The sequence below is a fragment of the Stylophora pistillata genome, chromosome 2 (assembly GCF_964205215.1).
Source record: "Stylophora pistillata chromosome 2, jaStyPist1.2, whole genome shotgun sequence".
Lineage (NCBI taxonomy): Eukaryota > Metazoa > Cnidaria > Anthozoa > Scleractinia > Pocilloporidae > Stylophora > Stylophora pistillata.
In genome coordinates this window covers 51,123,601-51,142,269 of record NC_142520.1, presented here as the reverse complement: position 1 = coordinate 51,142,269, position 18,669 = coordinate 51,123,601, and the positions used below count along the sequence as shown (strand labels likewise).

The 18,669-nt window shown below is 38.3% G+C and overlaps 7 protein-coding genes across 19 annotated transcripts in view; 1 reads left to right on the top strand and 6 right to left on the bottom strand.

The window, feature by feature from the left end:
* The window catches only part of LOC148740179 (uncharacterized), a 31,844-nt gene that overhangs the window by 6,661 nt on the left and 6,514 nt on the right, over positions 1 to 18,669 (bottom strand). Inside the window, exons 1-3 of one of the 3 annotated variants that reach the window (XM_088748369.1) lie at positions 12,480 to 13,560; positions 11,885 to 11,941; positions 10,560 to 11,428 (exon numbers count right to left, since the gene is read on the bottom strand). The exons of 1 other annotated variant lie outside the window; for it this stretch is intronic. In XM_088748369.1, the coding sequence (XP_088604495.1) occupies positions 10,814 to 11,428; positions 11,885 to 11,941; positions 12,480 to 12,548 (741 nt within the window). In that variant the 5' untranslated portion in view covers positions 12,549 to 13,560 and the 3' untranslated portion in view covers positions 10,560 to 10,813. Of the gene's footprint in view, positions 1 to 10,559; positions 11,429 to 11,884; positions 11,942 to 12,479; positions 13,561 to 18,669 lie in introns of those variants that run through there. One more of the 3 variants, XM_088748367.1, reaches the window with a different exon arrangement.
* Positions 153 to 793, bottom strand: LOC148740185 (uncharacterized). The gene has a single exon (XM_088750378.1). The coding sequence runs from the start codon at positions 728 to 730 to the stop codon at positions 386 to 388; it is 345 nt and encodes a 114-aa protein (XP_088606504.1). The 5' UTR covers positions 731 to 793; the 3' UTR covers positions 153 to 385.
* LOC111328636 (uncharacterized) lies at positions 926 to 2,855 on the bottom strand. The gene is made up of 3 exons (XM_088750377.1): positions 2,748 to 2,855; positions 2,219 to 2,275; positions 926 to 1,791 (listed from the first exon to the last, which is right to left on the bottom strand). Exons 1-3 carry the CDS (start codon positions 2,814 to 2,816, stop codon positions 1,177 to 1,179), a joined length of 741 nt encoding a protein of 246 aa, XP_088606503.1. The 5' UTR covers positions 2,817 to 2,855; the 3' UTR covers positions 926 to 1,176.
* Positions 4,138 to 7,025, bottom strand: LOC148740184 (uncharacterized). Of its 2 annotated transcripts, none has more exons than XM_088751066.1 (3): positions 6,893 to 7,025; positions 5,426 to 5,482; positions 4,138 to 5,000 (listed from the first exon to the last, which is right to left on the bottom strand). In XM_088751066.1, the coding sequence occupies exon 3, from the start codon at positions 4,974 to 4,976 to the stop codon at positions 4,386 to 4,388; it is 591 nt and encodes a 196-aa protein (XP_088607192.1). In that variant the 5' UTR covers positions 4,977 to 5,000; positions 5,426 to 5,482; positions 6,893 to 7,025; the 3' UTR covers positions 4,138 to 4,385. The 2 variants fall into 2 exon arrangements, with proteins under 2 accessions (XP_088607192.1, XP_088607191.1); XM_088751065.1 differs by lacking the exon at positions 6,893 to 7,025 and adding an exon at positions 5,953 to 6,100.
* LOC148740183 (uncharacterized) lies at positions 7,352 to 9,360 on the bottom strand. Its single transcript, XM_088751278.1, has 3 exons — positions 9,172 to 9,360; positions 8,644 to 8,700; positions 7,352 to 8,216 (listed from the first exon to the last, which is right to left on the bottom strand). Exons 1-3 carry the CDS (start codon positions 9,319 to 9,321, stop codon positions 7,803 to 7,805), a joined length of 621 nt encoding a protein of 206 aa, XP_088607404.1. The 5' UTR covers positions 9,322 to 9,360; the 3' UTR covers positions 7,352 to 7,802.
* On the top strand, positions 13,928 to 16,515 carry LOC148740182 (uncharacterized). The gene is made up of 3 exons (XM_088748362.1): positions 13,928 to 14,511; positions 14,632 to 14,772; positions 15,785 to 16,515. Exons 1-3 carry the CDS (start codon positions 13,941 to 13,943, stop codon positions 16,093 to 16,095), a joined length of 1,023 nt encoding a protein of 340 aa, XP_088604488.1. The 5' UTR covers positions 13,928 to 13,940; the 3' UTR covers positions 16,096 to 16,515.
* LOC148740181 (COX assembly mitochondrial protein homolog) lies at positions 16,124 to 17,843 on the bottom strand. Of its 10 annotated transcripts, none has more exons than XR_015996497.1 (3): positions 17,603 to 17,843; positions 17,307 to 17,430; positions 16,124 to 17,193 (listed from the first exon to the last, which is right to left on the bottom strand). XR_015996497.1 is itself a non-coding variant. In XM_088748376.1 (3 exons), the coding sequence occupies exons 1-3, from the start codon at positions 17,680 to 17,682 to the stop codon at positions 17,139 to 17,141; spliced, it is 303 nt and encodes a 100-aa protein (XP_088604502.1). In that variant the 5' UTR covers positions 17,683 to 17,843; the 3' UTR covers positions 16,124 to 17,138. The 10 variants fall into 10 exon arrangements, 2 of the variants coding, with proteins under 2 accessions (XP_088604502.1, XP_088604501.1); XR_015996498.1 differs by having other exon boundaries at positions 17,340 to 17,430; positions 17,603 to 17,835; XR_015996500.1 differs by having other exon boundaries at positions 17,587 to 17,694.

Genomic DNA, 18,669 nt, shown 5'->3' with positions numbered 1-18,669 from the left:
CCTCGCCGTAATTTTTCAATTTCATGGTAATTGAACTGAATGGAGTGCAATATTAATTTGGTCTGAAATAATAGGAGTGGGTCCAAAATCGAACGAGCGCGCGCCCAGTGCAAGCTTGCTTTAAGTCTCAAACAGGACAAAGATTCTTCCTTTTTATTCTGCTTTATTTATTGATCAAAGCTACCATACATTTTTCCCATTTTTTATTACTTTTCCAGTCGCAAGTGACCCTTTTAAAGTGTGAAACTTAAAAAGAAGGAAAGTAAAAGAAAGCTCTAAGCGTATCATTTTTGCAACTCTAATCAAGGCTACCTTTCTAAACAAAATTCTCAACTTTCCCTCAATCTGTTGATTTCGATTTCATTCTCTGAGAGAACTTTTTCTTCTACGCATCATCTTCTATTATGGAGACTTTGATAAACCTGATTCCAACCTTTTCTTCCTTGTTACTTTTGTACACCTCCAGAGTGAGTCCCTTACCGAGCATCATTCGGTTGTTGTAGCCAGCGGTCGCCACGAAGCCTCCGTCATGCGCAGTGTACCATGATCCCCAGCGTTCATCCAACTTGAGGGTAATGACAAACTGACCGGGGTAGAAAGAGTCGGAGGGTTTCGGTGTATGGGATCCGTAACGAATAGACTGTAAGCTGGGACCAGAAGCACCTTCTATTCCAAAGCATGGAGAATTGCTACCATAATTATTCTTGTCATCTGCTTGAAACCCGATCATTCTGATACCGTCTGATACGCCATATCGAATATCGTTGTCAGCCGACTGTCCTACGCTGACGTCATGTGCGACCGTGATCTCAATAGTCAGCGGTGTTGAATCTTTAAGCACACCAGCAGGAATGGGAATGGCAAAAATGGGAAAGGGAAAAATGATATGGCTTCAGAAAAGAAAAGACTCAAATGGGGCAAAAGATACCATTTTTCAATTTTAATTTATTAATGAAACCACCTTACAATTTTCCCCATATGCATAATTATCATTCTTCCAACCGCAGTTTACCAAGTGACCCTTTTAAAGTGTCAAACTTAAAAAAGAAAAAAAGAAAAGAAAACTCAAAGCATGTCATTTTTGCAACTCTAATCTAAGCTACATTTCTGCAAAAAACTCTCGACTTTCTCTCAATCTGTTGATTTCGATTTCATTCTTTACGACAGCTTTTTCTTCTATGCATCATCTTCTATGATGGAGACTTTGATAAACCTGATTCCAACCTTTTCAACCTTGTCATGTTTGTACACCTCCAGAGTGAGTCCCTTACTGGGCATCAGTCGGTTGTTGTAGCCAGCGGTCGTCACGAAGCCTCCGTCATGCGCAGTGTAGCATGATCCCCAGCGTTCATCCAACTTGAGGGTAATGACAAATTGGCCGGGATAGAAAGAGTCGGAGGGTTTCGGGGTAACGGATTTGCGACGAATAGACTGTAAGGTGGAACCAGAAGCACCTTCTATTCCAGAGCATGGAGAATTGCTACCATAATTATTCTTGTCATTTGTTTCAAACCCGATCATTCTGATACCGTCTGATAAGCCATATCGAATATCGCTGTCAGACGACTGTGGTATGCTGACGTCATGTGCGACCGTGATCTCAACAGTCAGCGGTGTTGAATCTTTAAGCACACTAGCAGGAATCATGGGAACCTTGAGGAGGGCGGGGTTCGCGGTAGAGCCTGCGTTGAATGTGAGCTGTGCAGCAGTCAGCGAACGCGAACTATCAATGTAGGACGCATGCGCCTCCAGCCAAGATGGAGTCATGGTTTGATGATAGATCACTTTTTGCTGCAAAGAAAGAACATTGAAACGTTAACTTAGAAGTTATTGAGCAGCTTATATCAATTAAAAAATTACCAACCAAATATGATTGTAGATGTTGGATAAATTGGTCTTTCAACTTCGTGAATCGTCTCGGTAAGCTTGGAAAACTGGATTAGTTACAATGAGTATAAGTTTACTGGGAAGAGTTTTGGGAAAAATGTTATAAAAAGGCAAACAAGGTTTTTGTCGTAATTTGTTTTTCGTTTCGTCTTTCTTTACCATGTCAACTAACATTATTAACTCAGTTTATAACACAAAACAGTCATTTTTTGCCATGGGACCCGAAAAATATCAGTTGATGATGGCAAAGGTCGTCTTTTTAAAAGTAAACACGAGTTTATGGGTTCGACCCAGTTTTCTTGGCCGGTCTTTGTGAATCCACGTAACTTACTTGTTCCTTGCAGGGGTCTGTAGGACGCGCTGACCGGAAACAACACGAAGGAGAGACCTAAGAAAAGCGGAAAATTAAATATACAATTATTAAAAACTGGAAACTCTGAGGCCAAGAAAAACAAATATTCTAAGGGCTGATAAACCTCAGTTTTCAGAGATATCAATAAAGCATGTAGAAAATTCAAGACAAAACAGCTTGCAAATTCATAGTGGGAGGTAGCCATCACGAATGTCGAGTTAACCGGAATAAGAGCAAACTACCACGCAACTGAACCAAGATTTCCAAACATACCAAAAAACTACAACAGCTCTGCTAAACTGCGATCAATAAAAAATTACATCAAAAAAATTGTTATTTGAGCGTAGTTATTCAATTTTAGGATCAAAATTTTACGTTTGGTCAAGTGTTGTAGACATATACTTTTCAATTGTCTCGCCCAATTTGTCTGCTTATTTAGTTCTGACTAATTTGGCCGATGTTTACATCGTAAACGTATCAAAAATCTCTACAAAAATTAGTCACTTACTAGGCAGAGAAATGCCTCCAAATATACGACTGCTAGGCCTGCGTTTGAAAAAGTGGGAAAGAACTTCATGCCTTTTCTCAGCTGACTGATTTGTTTTAATTCAAAACTACAGTAGCGATACTTTGAGATATCAGCGTTAAAGTGACGCATCAACTCACTGCTTCGTTAATTTAATGTAATTTGGAGCACGAACTTCTCAAGTTCAAGGAACGCGATTACTTTTCTACATTAGTCATAACTACTCTGGTTAGAAATCATGATTTCACAATAGAGCTCGTGTGTTTAATTTCTTACTGATGCACAAGTTTTATTCTTTGAAACTTTCTTTCGAATCACGGTCGCAGTGATTCTGCTGTGACAAGGAAGTCCATTGAAGTCCGCGGAAAATGTAATTTCGCGACGTTACTGGGAAAACGAATCTATGATGGATAAAACAAAGTCCAAAACTTCAACGGGTAAAACAAATAGTAGGAAAAGTCGGCAAAGCATTGATTGAAGCTGGGAAAAAAGATGAACTTCTTTCGATATTTCTTTGGCCGACGCTTTTTTTTTTACATTTTAGTCAAGGTAAATTATCTCTCCAGTCTTTTTGGTCGTTTTATAAAGACCTTCATTTCGCAATGTTTTGCGAAATGTAATAGCCCCATAGTACGGTGCAACAGGCAATGTCAACAAAATATGCAAATTGTGACCGCGAAGAACGCGACACTCTCCTGCAGACCTTTCGGATTATATCACTTATTGCTATTCGGTACCACTACTACTGTTTCATTCGTATCTCGCGTTTTTTTAAATATTTTATAATTTTCTTTACGACAAATTATTATAAGCATAAATGCTTTCTTTAACCAAAAAGCCCCCCCCCCCAAAAAAAAGCCATAAAAGCGGCCCTCACCCCCCTCCCCACCGCTGTATAATCATCCGATCTCACCTTTCACTTCACCAAAGTTGCATGTTGTCGAACTGCCTTTCATGTGTGACCCTCCTTGCCGTGATTTATATCATCAATAACCTGCGAACGAACCGAATTAGATTGAGGAACGCCGCCAGTATCGTGACCTGCTCTTAACTGAGACGGACTTAAGGGCATATCTGTCTATTAAAGCAATGACAGAAAGGAAGACGCAGATTTGATCTTCTGAGAACTCCACTCTCGTACTCGGTCGATCTCATGCAAATATGTTTCATTATAAATGGTCATCATATTTAATTTACCATGAGCGATCAATTGGTTCTAAGCTCATTTTCATTTCTTTTGTTTTGTTTTGATTGTTTGTTCATTTTTTTCTGTCAAAGAAAAAATAAGCGGTCGCAAGAGTAGAATTTTGATATGAGACAAGGGAAAAATGATATGGCTTCAGAAAAGAAAAGACTCAAATGGGGCAAAAAATACCATTTTTCAATTTTAATTTATTAATCAAAACCACCTTACAATTTTCCCCATATGCATAATTATCATTCTTCCAACCGCAGTTTACCAAGTGACCCTTTTAAATTGGCAAACTTAAAAAATAAAAAATTTAAGAAAACTCAAAGCATGTCATTTTTGCAACTCTAATCTAAATTTCTGCAAAAAATTCTCGACTTCCTCTCAATCTGTTGATTTCGATGAGTCATTCTTTATGACAGCTTTTTCTTCTATGCATCATCTTCTATGATGGAGACTTTGATAAACCTGATTCCAACCTTTTCACCCTTGTGATTTTTGTACACCTCCAGAGTGAGTCCCTTACTGGGCATCAGTCGGTTGTTGTAGCCAGCGGTCGTCACGAAGCCTCCGTCATGCGCAGTGTAGCATGATCCCCAGCGTTCATCCAACTTGAGGGTAATGACAAATTGGCCGGGATAGAAAGAGTCGGAGGGTTTCGGTGTAACGGATCCGTGACGAATAGACTGTAAGGTGGGACCAGAAGCACCTTCTATTCGGTAGCATGGAGAATTGCTACCATAATTATTCTTGTCATTTGTTTCAAACCCGATCATTCTGATACCGTCTGATACGCCATATCGAGTATCGCTGTCAGACGACTGTGGTATGCTTACGTCATGTGCGACCGTGATCTCAACAGTCAGCGGTGTTGAATCTTTAAGCACACTAGCAGGAATCATGGGAACCTTGAGGAGAGCGGAGTTCACGGTAGAGCTTGCGTTGAATGTGAGCTGTGCAGCAGTCAGCGAACGCGAGCTATCAATGTAGGACGCATGCGCCTCCAGCCAAGATGGAGTCATGGTTTGATGATAGATCACTTTTTGCTGTAAAGAAGGAACACTGATACGTTAACTTAGAAGTTATTGAGCAGCTTATATTAATTAAAAAAATATCAACGAAATATGATTGTAGATGTTGGATAAATTGGTCTTTCAACTTCGTGAATCGAGCGGGTAAGCTTGGAAAACTGGATTAGTTACAATGAGTATAAGTTTACTGGCAAGAGTTTTGGGAAAAATGTTTTAAAAAGGCAAACAAGGTTTTGTCCTAATTTGTTTTTCGTTTCGCCTTTCTTTACCATGTCAACTAACATTATTAACTCATTTTATAAAACAAAACTGTAATTTTTTCCCATGGGACCCGAAAATATCAGTTGATGATGGCAAAGGTTGTCTTTTTAAAAGTAACCACGAGTTTATGGGTTCGACCCAGTTTTCATGGCCGGTCTTTGTGAATCCACGTAACTTACTTGTTCCTTGCAGGGATCTGTAAAACGCGCTGACCGGATACAACACGAAGGAGAGACCTAAGAAAAGCGGAGAATCAAATATACAATTATTAAAAACTGGAAACTCTGAGGCCAAGAAAAACAAATATTCTAAGGGCTGATAAACCCCAGTTCTCAGAGATATCAATAAAGCATGAAGAAAATTCAAGACAAAACAGCCTGCAAATTCATAGTGGGAGGTAGCCATCACGAATGTCGAGGTAACCGGAATAAGAGCAAACTACCACGCAACTGAACCAAGATTTCCAAACATACCAAAAAACTACAACAGCTCTGCTAAACTGCGATCAATAAAAATTACATCAAAAAATTGTTATTTGAGCGTAGTTATTCAATTTTAGTATCAAAATTTTACATTTGGTCAAGTGTTTTAGACATATACTTTTCAATTGTCTCGCCCAATTTGTCTGCTTATTTAGTTCTGACTAATTTTTCCGATGTTTACATCGTAAACGTATCAAAAATCTCTACAAAAATTAGTCACTTACTAGGCAGAGAAATGCCTCCAAATACACGACTGCTAGGCCTGCGTTTGAAAAAGTGGGAAAGAACTTCATGCCTTTTCTCAGCTGACTGATTTGTTTTAATTCAAAACTACAGTAGCGATACTTTGAGATATCAGCGTTAAAGTGACGCATCAACTCACTGCCTCGTTAATTTATTGTAATTCGGAGCACGAACTTTTACGAGCAAGGACATTGTTTACATTTATCACAAGTTCAAGGAACGCGATTACTTTTGTACATTATTCATAACTACTCTGGTTAGAAATCATGATTTCACAATAGAGCTCGTGTGTTTAATTTCTTACTGATGCACAAGTTTTATTCTTTAAAACTTTCTTTCGAATCACGGTCGCAGTGACTCTGTTGTGACAAGGAAGTCCATTGAAGTTCGCGGAAAATGTAAATTCGCGACGTCACTGTGAAAACCAATCTATAATGGCTAAAACAAAGTCCAAAACTTCAACGGGTAAAACAAACAGTAGGAAAAGTCGGCAAATCATTGATTGAAGCTGGGAAAAAAGATAAACTTCTTTCGATTTCTTTGGCCGACGCTTTTTTTTTTTTAGAATTTAGTCAAGGTAAATTATCTCTTCAGTCTTTTTGGTCGTTTCCTGAAGACCTTCATTTCGCAATGTTTTGCGAAATGTAATATACGGTGCAACAGGCAATGTCAACAAAATATACAAATTGAGACCGCGAAGAACGTGACACTGCTGGAGACCTTTCGGTTAATATTATTATTGCTATTCGGAACCACTACTACTGTTTCATTCGTATCTCGGGTTTTTTAAATATTTTATAATTTTCTTTACGACAAATTATTATAAGCATAAATGCTTTCTTTAACCGAAAAGCCCCCCCCAAAAAGCCATGAAAGCGGCCCTCACCCCCTCCCCACCGCTGCATAATCATCCCATCTCACCTTTCACTTCACCAAAGTTGCATGTTGTCGAACTGCCTTTCATGTGTGACCCTCCTTGCCGTGATTTATATCAACAATAACCTGCGAACGAACCGAATTAGATTGAGGAACGCCGCCAGTATCGTGACCTGCTCTTCACTGAGACGGACTTAAGGGCATATCTGTCTATTAAAGCACTGACAGAAAGGAAGACGCAGATTTGATCTTCTGAGAACTCCACTCTCGTACTCGGTCGATCTCATGCAAATATGTTTCACTATAAATGGTCATCATATTTAATTCACCATGAGCGATCAATTGGTTATAAGCTCATTTTAATTTTTTTTGTTTTGTTTTGATTGTTTGTTCACTTTTTTCTGTCAAAGAAAAAATAAGCGGTCGCAAGGGTAGAATTTTGATACGAGACAAGGGAAAAATGATATGGCTTCAGAAAAGAAAAGACTCAAATGAAGCAAAGGATACCATTTTCAAATTTTAATTTATTAATCAAAACCACCTTACAATTTTCCCCATATGCATAATTATCATTCTTCCAACCGCAGTTTACCAAGTGACCCTTTTAAATTGGCAAACTTAAAAAATAAAAAATTTAAGAAAACTCAAAGCATGTCATTTTTGCAACTCTAATCTAAGCTACATCTCTGCAAAAAATTCTCGACTTCCTCTCAATCTGTTGATTTCGATGAGTCATTCTTTATGACAGCTTTTTCTTCTATGCATCATCTTCTATGATGGAGACTTTGATCAACCTGATTCCAACCTTTTCACCCCTGCCACTTTTGTACACCTCCAGAGTGAGTCCCTTACTGGGCATCAGTCGGTTCTTGTAGCCAGCGGTCTTCACGAAGCCTCCGTCATGCGCAGTGTAGCATGATCCCCAGCGTTCATCCAACTTGAGGGTGATGACAAATTAGCCGGGATAGAAAGAGTCGGAGGGTTTCGGGGTAACGGATTCGCAACGAATAGACTGTAAGGTGGGACCAGAAGCACCTATTCCAAAGCATGGAGAAGTACTATCATAATTATTCTTGTCATTTGTTTCAAACCCGATCATTCTGATACCGTATGATACGCCATATCGAATATCACTGTCAGCTGACTGTCCTATGCTGACGTCATGTGCGACCGTGATCTCAACAGTCAGCGGTGTTGAATCTTTAAGCACACTAGCAGGAATCATGGGAACCTTGAGGAGAGCGGAGTTCGCGGTAGAGCTTGCGTTGAATGTGAGCTGTGCAGCAGTCAGCGAACGCGAGCTATCAATGTAGGACGCATGCGCCTCCAGCCAAGATGGAGTCATGGTTTGATGATAGATCACTTTTTGCTGCAAAGAAAGAACATTGAAACGTTAACTTAGAAGTTATTGAGCAGCTTATATCAATTAAAAAATTACCAACCAAATATGATTGTAGATGTTGGATAAATTGGTCTTTCAACTTCGTGAATCGTCTCGGTAAGCTTGGAAAACTGGATTAGTTACAATGAGTATAAGTTTACTGGCAAGAGTTTTGGGAAAAATGTTATAAAAAGGCAAACAAGGTTTTTGTCGTAATTTGTTTTTCGTTTCGTCTTTCTTTACCATGTCAACTAACATTATTAACTCAGTTTATAACACAAAACAGTCATTTTTTGCCAAGGGACCCGAAAAATATCAGTTGATGATGGCAAAGGTCGTCTTTTTAAAAGTAAACACGAGTTTATGGGTTCGACCCAGTTTTCTTGGCCGGTCTTTGTGAATCCACGTAACTTACTTGTTCCTTGCAGGGGTCTGTAGGACGCGCTGACCGGAAACAACACGAAGGAGAGACCTAAGAAAAGCGGAAAATTAAATATACAATTATTAAAAACTGGAAACTCTGAGGCCAAGAAAAACAAATATTCTAAGGGCTGATAAACCTCAGTTTTCAGAGATATCAATAAAGCATGTAGAAAATTCAAGACAAAACAGCTTGCAAATTCATTGTGGGAGGTAGCCATCACGAATGTCGAGTTAACCGGAATAAGAGCAAACTACCACGCAACTGAACCAAGATTTCCAAACATACCAAAAAACTACAACAGCTCTGCTAAACTGCGATCAATAAAAAATTACATCAAAAAATTGTTATTTGAGCGTAGTTATTCAATTTTAGGATCAAAATTTTACGTTTGGTCAAGTGTTGTAGACATATACTTTTCAATTGTCTCGCCCAATTTGTCTGCTTATTTAGTTCTGACTAATTTGGCCGATGTTTACATCGTAAACGTATCAAAAATCTCTACAAAAATTAGTCACTTACTAGGCAGAGAAATGCCTCCAAATACACGACTGCTAGGCCTGTGTTTGAAAAAGTGGGAAAGAACTTCATGCCTTTTCTCAGCTGACTGATTTGTTTTAATTCAAAACTACAGTAGCGATACTTTGAGATATCAGCGTTAAAGTGACGCATCAACTCACTGCTTCGTTAATTTAATGTAATTTGGAGCACGAACTTCTCAAGTTCAAGGAACGCGATTACTTTTCTACATTAGTCATAACTACTCTGGTTAGAAATCATGATTTCACAATAGAGCTCGTGTGTTTAATTTCTTACTGATGCACAAGTTTTATTCTTTGAAACTTTCTTTCGAATCACGGTCGCAGTGATTCTGTTGTGACAAGGAAGTCCATTGAAGTCCGCGGAAAATGTAATTTCGCGACGTTACTGGGAAAACGAATCTATGATGGATAAAACAAAGTCGAAAACTTCAACGGGTAAAACAAATAGTAGGAAAAGTCGGCAAAGCATTGATTGAAGCTGGGAAAAAAGATGAACTTCTTTCGATATTTCTTTGGCCGACGCTTTTTTTTACATTTTAGTCAAGGTAAATTATCTCTTCAGTCTTTTTGGTCGTTTTATAAAGACCTTCATTTCGCAATGTTTTGCGAAATGTAATAGCCCCATAGTACGGTGCAACAGGCAATGTCAACAAAATATGCAAATTGTGACCGCGAAGAACGCGACACTCTCCTGCAGATTTTTCGGATTATATCACTTATTGCTATTCGGTACCACAACTACTGTTTCATTCGTATCTCGCGTTTTTTTAAATATTTTATAATTTTCTTTACGACAAATTATTATAAGCATAAATGCTTTCTTTAACCAAAAAGCCCCCCCCCCAAAAAAAAAGCCATGAAAGCGGCCCTCACCCCCCTCCCCACCGCTGTATAATCATCCGATCTCACCTTTCACTTCACCAAAGTTGCATGTTGTCGAACTGCCTTTCATGTGTGACCCTCCGTGCCGTGATTTATATCATCAATAACCTGCGAACGAACCGAATTAGATTGAGGAACGCCGCCAGTATCGTGACCTGCTCTTCACTGAGACGGACTTAAGGGCATATCTGTCTATTAAAGCACTGACAGAAAGGAAGACGCAGATTTGATCTTCTGAGAACTCCACTCTCGTACTCGGTCGATCACATGCAAATATGTTTCACTATAAATGGTCATCATATTTAATTTACCATGAGCGATCAATTGGTTATAAGCTCATTTTCATTTCTTTTGTTTTGTTTTGATTGTTTGTTCATTTTTTTCTGTCAAAGAAAAAATAAGCGGTCGCAAGAGTAGAATTTTGATACGAGACAAGGGAAAAATGATATGGCTTCAGAAAAGAAAAGACTCAAATGGGGCGAAAGATACCATTTTTCAATTTTAATTTATTAATCAAAACCACCTTACAATTTTCCCCATATGCATAATTATCATTCTTCCAACCGCAGTTTACCAAGGGACCCTTTTAAAGTGTCAAACTTAAAAAAGAAAAAAAGAAAAGAAAACTCAAAGCATGTCATTTTTGCAACTCTAATCTAAGCTACATTTCTGCAAAAAATTCTCGACTTCCTCTCAATCTGTTGATTTCGATCAGTCATTCTTTATGACAGCTTTTTCTTCTATGCATCATCTTCTATGATGGAGACTTTGATAAACCTGATTCCAACCTTTTCACCCTTGTCACTTTTGTACACCTCCAGAGTGAGTCCCTTACTGGGCATCAGTCGGTTCTTGTAGCCAGCGGTTCTCACGAAGCCTCCGTCATGCGCAGTGTAGCATGATCCCCAGCGTTCATCCAACTTGAGGGTAATGACAAATTGGCCGGGATAGAAAGAGTCGGAGGGTTTTGGTGTAACGGATCCGTAACGAATAGACTGTAAGGTGGGACCAGAAGCACCTTCTACTCCGTAGCATGGAGAAAGAGTACCATAATTATTCTTGTCAACTGCTTGAAACCCGATCATTCTGATACCGTCTGATACGCCATATCGAATATCGCTGTCAGACGACTGTGGTATGCTTACGTCATGTGCGACCGTGATCTCAACAGTCAGCGGTGTTGAATCTTTAAGCACACTAGCAGGAATCATGGATACCTTGAGGAGGGCGGGGTTCTCGGTAGAGCCTGCGTTGAATGTGAGCTGTGCAGCAGTCAGCGAACGCGAGCTATCAATGTAGGACGCATGCGCCTCCAGCCAAGATGGAGTCATGGTTTGATGATAGATCACTTTTTGCTGCAAAGAAGGAACATTGACACGTTAACTTAGAAGTTATTGAGCAGCTTATATTGATTAAAAAATATCAATGAAATATGAATGCAGATGTTGCATAACTTGGTCTTTGAACTTTGTTAATCGTTTGGGTAAGCTTGAAAAACTGGACCAGTTACATCGAGTAAAAGGTTGCAGGTAGCAGTTTTGGGAAAAATGTTCTAAAAAAGGCAAACAAGGTTTTTGTCCGCATTTGTTTTTCGTTTCGCCTTTCTTTGCCTTTACAAGAACGAATTTAACTCAGGTTCGCTCCGACGAAGGGCGGCCAACTAACAATATTAACTCAGTTGATAAAACCAAAGTGTCATTTTTTGCCGTGGCACTCGAAAAGTATCAAAGGTTGTCTTTCTAAAAGTAGCCTCGAGTTTGAGAACTCGAGTCAGTTTTCCTGGCTGATCTTTGAGAGTTCACGTAACTTACTTGTGCCTTGCAGGGGTCTGTGGAACACGCTGACTGGAAACAACGGGAAGGAGCGACCTGAGAAAAGCGGAAATTTAATATATAATCATTAGAAACTGAAAACTCTGAATCTTTGTTTCCTGGCCTGAAAAGAATATTTTAAGGGTTGATAACCCTTAGTTTTTAGAGGTATCGATAAAGTATGTTGAAAATTCAAGACATCGAGCACAGCTTGGAAATTCATAGTGGAAGGAGTCAGCACGCGGAATGTCGCACGGAACATGTGTAAGTTACTGCGCAACTGAATCAAAACTGAGTTACAAAAAGACCAAAAATTTGCAACAGCTCTGTTAAACTGCAATGAATAAAAATTCACCCTTTGCAACAAAATACAAAGTGCGTTTAGATACATTAATTGCTTTATCCAGATAAAAGATAAAATGTTATTTGAGCGTTAAAGTATTCAATTTTGATATCAACATTGTGCGTTTAATCAAGCGTTGTAGACATATTTTTTAATTGTCTCGCCCAATTCATCTGCTTATTCAGTTCTGACTAATTTTGCCAATGTTAACATCTTATTCGTATTAAAATCTTTAAAAAAAAAGTTACTCACCGGGCAGAGGACTGCCGCCAAATATACGAATGCTAGGCCTGTGTTTGAAAAAGTTGGGAATAACTTCATGCCTTTTCTCAGCTGAATAATTTGTAAAAACCTTCAACACAGTAGTGATACCTTAGACGTAAGAATTAAAATGACGCGTCACTGCCATGCCTCTTCAATTTATTGTAATTTGGAACATGAACTTTTACGAGCATGGACATTGTTTACACTTATCTCAAGTGCCTATTGATTAAACAGCGCAATGATTTTTCTTCCTAAGACGTATTTGCCTTCCTAATAAATCACGCTCTCAGAATAAAGCTTGTGTATTTCTTACTGGTACGCAACTTTTACTATATTTGGAACTTGGAACTTGTACTCCCAAATAGCTAGGCTAACGCTGGGAGATATAGAATAACTAATTTGTAATGCTAATAATCTACGATAAATATGTGAAGTCTAAAAGAAACATTAAATGTAAATAGTTCAAAATCTTTTCAGGTGGTTCGGGATCTTCATGTTCTGAATGTCCCTTATGGCTAATGATTTAAAAGAAGTAATGTTCTTAGCTTGGACTGTTTGAGTTGACAGTTTATTCCATACCCGAACTGTTCGTGTAAACGGAGAATAACTGTGCGCCAAAACACTTGTGTGGGGCTGGAGCAAAGCATGTTGGATCCTTGGTCTAGGAGCTGGTTGGATATAGAAGGTGGGAATTCAAGATCTATGAGATTATTTTTGATTTTATAAAAAAGAGTCACTTGGGCCAGCAAACGTCTGGATTCCAAGGAGTCCCAACCAAGTTGATTTGCAAGATCTTGTGAGTTTGTAGATCTCTTGTAATTGTGTGCGACGAAACGAGCAGCCCGTCGCTGGACTTTTTCGATAGTTTCAGTGTCCCTGTTTGTGTGTGGATTCCAGGTAGCGCTTGCATATTTTTGTAGAGGTCGAATAATTGCTTTGTAGGCTCTTTCCTTGACTTCGGGCGTACACGGTTGTAAAGTCCGTTTGACCAGCCCGAGAGCCCTATTGGCTTTGTTGGAAGTTTTGTCATAGTGTTCTTTCCAATTTAGCTTGCTGGTTAATCTAACACCCAGATAATCATAGGAAGTTACATGTTCCAAGACCTGACTATGCATGTAATATGGTAGTATGACAACGGATCGCTTGTTGGTTAAGGAAATGTGGTAGCATTTCTTAACATTAAACTCCATCTGCCAAAGACAGGCCCATGAAGTTAGTCTGTCAAGGTCTTGTTGAAGGATAAGATGATCCGCAGGTGATACAACCTGTCGGTAATGGTAATGGTGTCGTCAGCAAAGAGTCTAATATTTGACTTGATGTCACCCACGATGTCATTTATGTACATCAAGAAAAGCGACGTTCTTCCGAATGTCGCAGTGACCTCTTGTTGTAATCTGAGCCAAAGAAGCAAAGCATCTTCAGGGGTCTGGGTACTAAGACCGAGACAAAATGTCGGTTGAATTTGTGCAGAAAGTTCTTGAAAAGTGCCGCGTTTTTGGAGATGAAATTTGGCATCGTGTCTCTTCAACTGAGAAGAAATCTATACGAATATATTTATCAGATATATTTTTTTCTAGTGCAGTTGCTGGAATGATGTTTCCGTTTTTTCTAGGAGGTTTACAAACGGGATTATTTCGTCCTTTACGAATAACCTCCAACCTTTTAATCGCGCCTGTGTGTGGCTGTATTTCGTTATTCATATCAGGCGGTTGTGCTTCACTGGTTTTTATCTCGAGCTCTGTACTGGTCGAAGAAAAGGAATGGCACAGAATCCTACCAAGTAAACTTTATGCGTATGTGCATTCTCTCAACCAATATTCGTTAGCGATTTCAGTGCGTCCCGAAGATGTTCCACTTTGTGGATTTGGGAGTTTAGTCGTGTTTAAAATCCTGGGAGGACGATTTCGATCAGTGTTGCCAAGCAGCTTACTTCATCCAGGAGCATTTGCTAGAAAGTACATTCCAGCCAAAGGGCAGGATTATGCATCTGCTGCCGTTAAAAAGAGGCTTCGTTTGTTAGGTGAGTCTTGCGCGCACTGGGAAAGTCCTGTTCATTTGGAAATTGCTAGCACTGGGCATTTATCCCAAGTTAAGTCAACACCAACACCATATTTACAGCACTTCAATATATTTTGTACAGGAAGGAAACATGGCTGTCATTCCTGTGGAAGGCGATGGTGGACGTCTTATGTTGGGGATCATATGCCCCCAAATAAGTTGGTTAGAGAAGGACAACAACAAAGATTTTATCCACAGTGCACTCACTGCTCAAATTTACAAGGTAAAATTTCATAAGATGGGATTACCAGTATCTCATTTCTCTCTGAATTGACAGGTTAGGGTCATGAGAATGTAGGAAATGATGACAAACTAAAACAGCTCTTGATTGTCATACAAATTCTCTTTGTCAATACCACTGTAAATTTACAGAGGGCAGTATGAAGAATATGCATCTGTACAATGGCTGTAAAAGGTTAAACTCCCAAAACTACATGTTGACATGTTATTTCTTTTTGAAATATTACTATAATACACTGTTATCAGCTATGGGAAGTTACCTTGATTTCACATCGAATACTCTGAACTGAAATGAATTATATACTATTAGAAATAAGTAACAGTGAAGCCGGTAGAGGAAGAGGATATTTTTCAATGAAAACATCTTTCTCTATTTTCTTTGCCAAGCTCAAAACTTACCATCTTTCTTATTCTACTTACAAAACATGGTTTGTCATGAGCCTCTGGCTCAGGAGATCTGGGCAACCACTCCCTATGTAATGACTTTAAATAAATTATTATTATTATTATTATTATTATTATTATTATTATTATTATTATTATTACTATGGGTCAGATATGAGTCTGATCCTAGAGAACCGAATTTAATAGATGTGTTTCATGTCAATTAATTTGGAAATGCACAAGAGGAAAAACTATTACCCACACAAAGTTATTGTAATGTTTTAAGTTTTGAAATAAAGTTATTATTATCATTGTGGTGCTATTGATATTGCTGATCCTTGCAGTATGCAGGATGCATGTTATATATGCCCTCTATGATGGGCCTTGCTCACCAGAGTCTCTGTGGCTCAATGGTTGAGCATTGGAGCATGGAATCCGAAAGAGTGCGAGGTTTGATTCCTCATGGGGACTCAGAATTATTTCCTTGTGCCATGCTTGCAACAAGACAAAACATTGTTTTCTATTTTCTTTGCCAAGCTCAGAACTTACCACTTTCTTAGTGCAGTAGTAAAGCCAGTTCACCAACAATAGCAGCTTCTATCTTTTTTTAGGAGCAGCTTTGTCTTCAATGTCAAGACTGAGAGGTATCAAAACCCATGGCACATCTTTAAGGCACTATCATTTATGGTTACCATTACCACTTCCACTGGCAGTTTTTAGGAACTACGTTGATGAAAACTCTTGCTCAAAAGAGCCAGATGAAAGCTCTGTTTCAAAACAGGTTAACAAAGACTCTGGTTCAGAAGAGGTCAGGAAATGCTCTGGAATTGCAGATCAAAACCAAGATGGATATTTGCATACAATCATGAATGGAGTGCTGGCCCTTTTGAAAATTAAGAACAAAGATGATAGTGAAGAATAAGATGGAGTCAGAAAATGAAAATGACATGTGCACGAGAAATTGTTTTCTAATTTATTTTTTCATTTTCTTCACAAATATATTGACAAATTTTACTATTCAAGTTTAATGTTGTACACATTTGACTTAATGCAAATACTTCGATGTGCCTTATTTTCAGGGGTTCTTTAGGCAGGGCTTGTGGAAAGGATGCACAAAGAGAAAGTTTACCATATTCTTGTGGACAAATGGCAGCATAAGCACTTGAAACACTATACACTTCTTAAATTTATTGCATGTGATTATTTTTCAGCCAAACTTCAATATCATTTTAGTGCCGAATTCATATCTAATAAACCATTACAACAATCATGATGAACTTTGCAGTTACGTTAACTTCAAAACAAATTGACACAAAATAAAATGTTCTTTTCTCTTGTCAAGTCCAGGTAACACACCAAATCCATTGTTAAGTTCAATCTGCTCTTTAGCTCCCAGAAGGGTTTAAATATAACTTCTCCTAACATGTTAATTCTCTCCTTACTAGCTGGAGAATGTGATCTAAACTTAAACACCAAATTCTCTCCACTTCTTTACAGGGAAATGTAGAACAATTAGAAGAGAGAATTCATGGATAAATCAGAAGTGTAACTTCTCTGGTTCTTGTCACCTCAACACTTTTTTTTTAATTGATCATTCAATATCTTTTTTCATCAGATCTGCAGACTTTCCAGACTGAGCAAAGTTCTTTTGATACTCTTCCCTTTTCTTCAGGTATTCTTGTCTACACTCTTCAAAAAGTTCTTTGTCCTGATAGCTAAACATAATTTAAAGATAACATTATGCACATGTAACTGCAGGCCTTTTTGATTCAGAAATATTATGCAAAAATGGAAGACTTGATGACCAAGTTGACTGCCCAAAAGTTTATTCAAACTACTGCATAGTGTCACATGATAATCAAACACCATTTTATCTTGAACATCAACAACTGCGTACATTAATGTCAACCAATCAACATGTGGAACATTTTACACCAAAACGCAGGCTTGAATTTTAGCAGTCCACTAAGCCCAGACACACCAATATCTCAAATAACAGCAAATAAAGATGACTTTAGGCCTGAAAGGAAATGAGGCAAACCACTGTTGAATGCTGTAAACAGGCAACTACAGCTAAGGTACATAATGTGAACGAAGTTACGAAAAAGTTAAAAAAAATTAAATGCTCCTTACTTCGGAACGTTTCAGTAAAGTTTCAACACTTACTGGCCAGTCAAACAGTCTTTCATTACTTGATTCTCTTTACGGCAGGTCCATAAAATAGAAATGGTTCTTCCTTTTGCACACTGCGTAAAAGCTGTCAAAGAAGCCAGCATCATTACTAAACTCGCGTAATTATATAACCGATGAAGAATTCAGAAGAATTTGTATTCGAGAACGAGGACTGTTTACATTGCACCAGATCATCACATTTAGCCTTTGCTTTCTCTCTTAAAATTTTCGGGATAATTACTTCTGTTTCAACATGCCTCAAATGTTCTCCGCTCGCCCAAGGCGCAATTTTACTGGAGATTGTATCTTGTCCGCTCTCTGTCTCAGTAGTAGCCATATTGAAAATAACCCATCAAACCTTTCGAGCTTACAGTTTGCGTCAGCGGTCGATCTTGTACCCAGTGCCTTCCAATATGAGCATGTGTGTTATTTGGGAATGAAAAGCAAAACAAAACAAAAAGGAAGAGAATGTTTGAAATTTTTTGATGGAGACCAGTTCCCAGATGGTAATTTTTTTTTAGCTCAGCAGGGCTGATCATTACTATGGACATGGGGATTGTACAACATCACTACATATATGTGTTGCTACAGAAAACTTTCATTAGGGAATTTTTTATGCTTGTGTATCAAAAGAAATGAAGGACTGTTGAGCTTATTTACTGATGCATTGCATGCCAAACATTTCATGTTGTGTGAAAGGAAATTAAAGTTGTTGAGAAAAGCAAATCAGAAAGGGGCTTAAATATAACCACAAGATATAAATAATAAGTGACTGGGTAGAAAACTAAATGTGAGATTAGGTAAATTTTTTTTTTTCATTTTTGGTTATAGATGGATTAAATGACATATAACATGTTTTGATACATTATTATTTTTTTTCATATATTAACATCTATTTTGAAAAGTTATTTGGTTTTGAGACATTGAAGTTAGCATTTTGAGAAAAACTGTGCAACTTTACCAACCAACATCTATTCTGTCAACAGGCCTATGTTTTCCTTGATCATAGTCCATAGTACAAGTGATGAAAAAAATATAATCAAAGGAATCTTATGAGAGCAAGTTAATATTACAAATTAGCCACTGTTTATTCAATGATGTTTGATATCAAGTCAAAGTGGGTGATGGGGGAAGGGGGCGGGGAAAGGTTATTTCTATTACCCCACCCTCCTTCTCTTTGGCTGTTGCTTAATCACTTGGTACAAATTTCTTTCTCTCCCCAGCCTTCTGCTGCTTTAAAAATCAAAGATGGCAGCTTTAATTTTCACTGAGAAATACTGAGCACTTGTTTGCCAAATTATGCCTGCTTTGCAGGCTAGGTTTG

Excerpts from the sequence above, each read along its gene's own strand:
- LOC148740185 (XM_088750378.1), bottom strand. The coding sequence starts at position 730 with ATGATCGGGTTTCAAGCAGATGACAAGAATAATTATGGTAGCAATTCT.
- LOC111328636 (XM_088750377.1), bottom strand. The coding sequence starts at position 2,816 with ATGAAGTTCTTTCCCACTTTTTCAAACGCAGGCCTAGCAGTCGTATAT. Across the intron at positions 2,276-2,747 it reads TGGAGGCATTTCTCTGCCTA|GTCTCTCCTTCGTGTTGTTT; the intron begins GTAAGTGACTAA and ends CGCTTTTCTTAG. Across the intron at positions 1,792-2,218 it reads CAGACCCCTGCAAGGAACAA|CAAAAAGTGATCTATCATCA; the intron begins GTAAGTTACGTG and ends CTTTCTTTGCAG.
- LOC148740184 (XM_088751065.1), bottom strand. The coding sequence starts at position 6,021 with ATGAAGTTCTTTCCCACTTTTTCAAACGCAGGCCTAGCAGTCGTGTAT. Across the intron at positions 5,483-5,952 it reads TGGAGGCATTTCTCTGCCTA|GTCTCTCCTTCGTGTTGTAT; the intron begins GTAAGTGACTAA and ends CGCTTTTCTTAG. Across the intron at positions 5,001-5,425 it reads CAGATCCCTGCAAGGAACAA|CAAAAAGTGATCTATCATCA; the intron begins GTAAGTTACGTG and ends CCTTCTTTACAG.
- LOC148740183 (XM_088751278.1), bottom strand. The coding sequence starts at position 9,321 with ATGCGTCACTTTAACGCTGATATCTCAAAGTATCGCTACTGTAGTTTT. Across the intron at positions 8,701-9,171 it reads TGGAGGCATTTCTCTGCCTA|GTCTCTCCTTCGTGTTGTTT; the intron begins GTAAGTGACTAA and ends CGCTTTTCTTAG. Across the intron at positions 8,217-8,643 it reads CAGACCCCTGCAAGGAACAA|CAAAAAGTGATCTATCATCA; the intron begins GTAAGTTACGTG and ends CTTTCTTTGCAG.
- LOC148740182 (XM_088748362.1), top strand. The coding sequence starts at position 13,941 with ATGTCGGTTGAATTTGTGCAGAAAGTTCTTGAAAAGTGCCGCGTTTTT. Across the intron at positions 14,512-14,631 it reads AAAGAGGCTTCGTTTGTTAG|GAAGGAAACATGGCTGTCAT; the intron begins GTGAGTCTTGCG and ends TATTTTGTACAG. Across the intron at positions 14,773-15,784 it reads TCACTGCTCAAATTTACAAG|GAGCAGCTTTGTCTTCAATG; the intron begins GTAAAATTTCAT and ends ATCTTTTTTTAG.
- LOC148740181 (XM_088748375.1), bottom strand. The coding sequence starts at position 17,682 with ATGGCTACTACTGAGACAGAGAGCGGACAAGATACAATCTCCAGTAAA. Across the intron at positions 17,431-17,525 it reads ATGTGATGATCTGGTGCAAT|CTTTTACGCAGTGTGCAAAA; the intron begins GTAAACAGTCCT and ends CTTCTTTGACAG. Across the intron at positions 16,889-17,339 it reads AAAGACTGTTTGACTGGCCA|CTATCAGGACAAAGAACTTT; the intron begins GTAAGTGTTGAA and ends AATTATGTTTAG.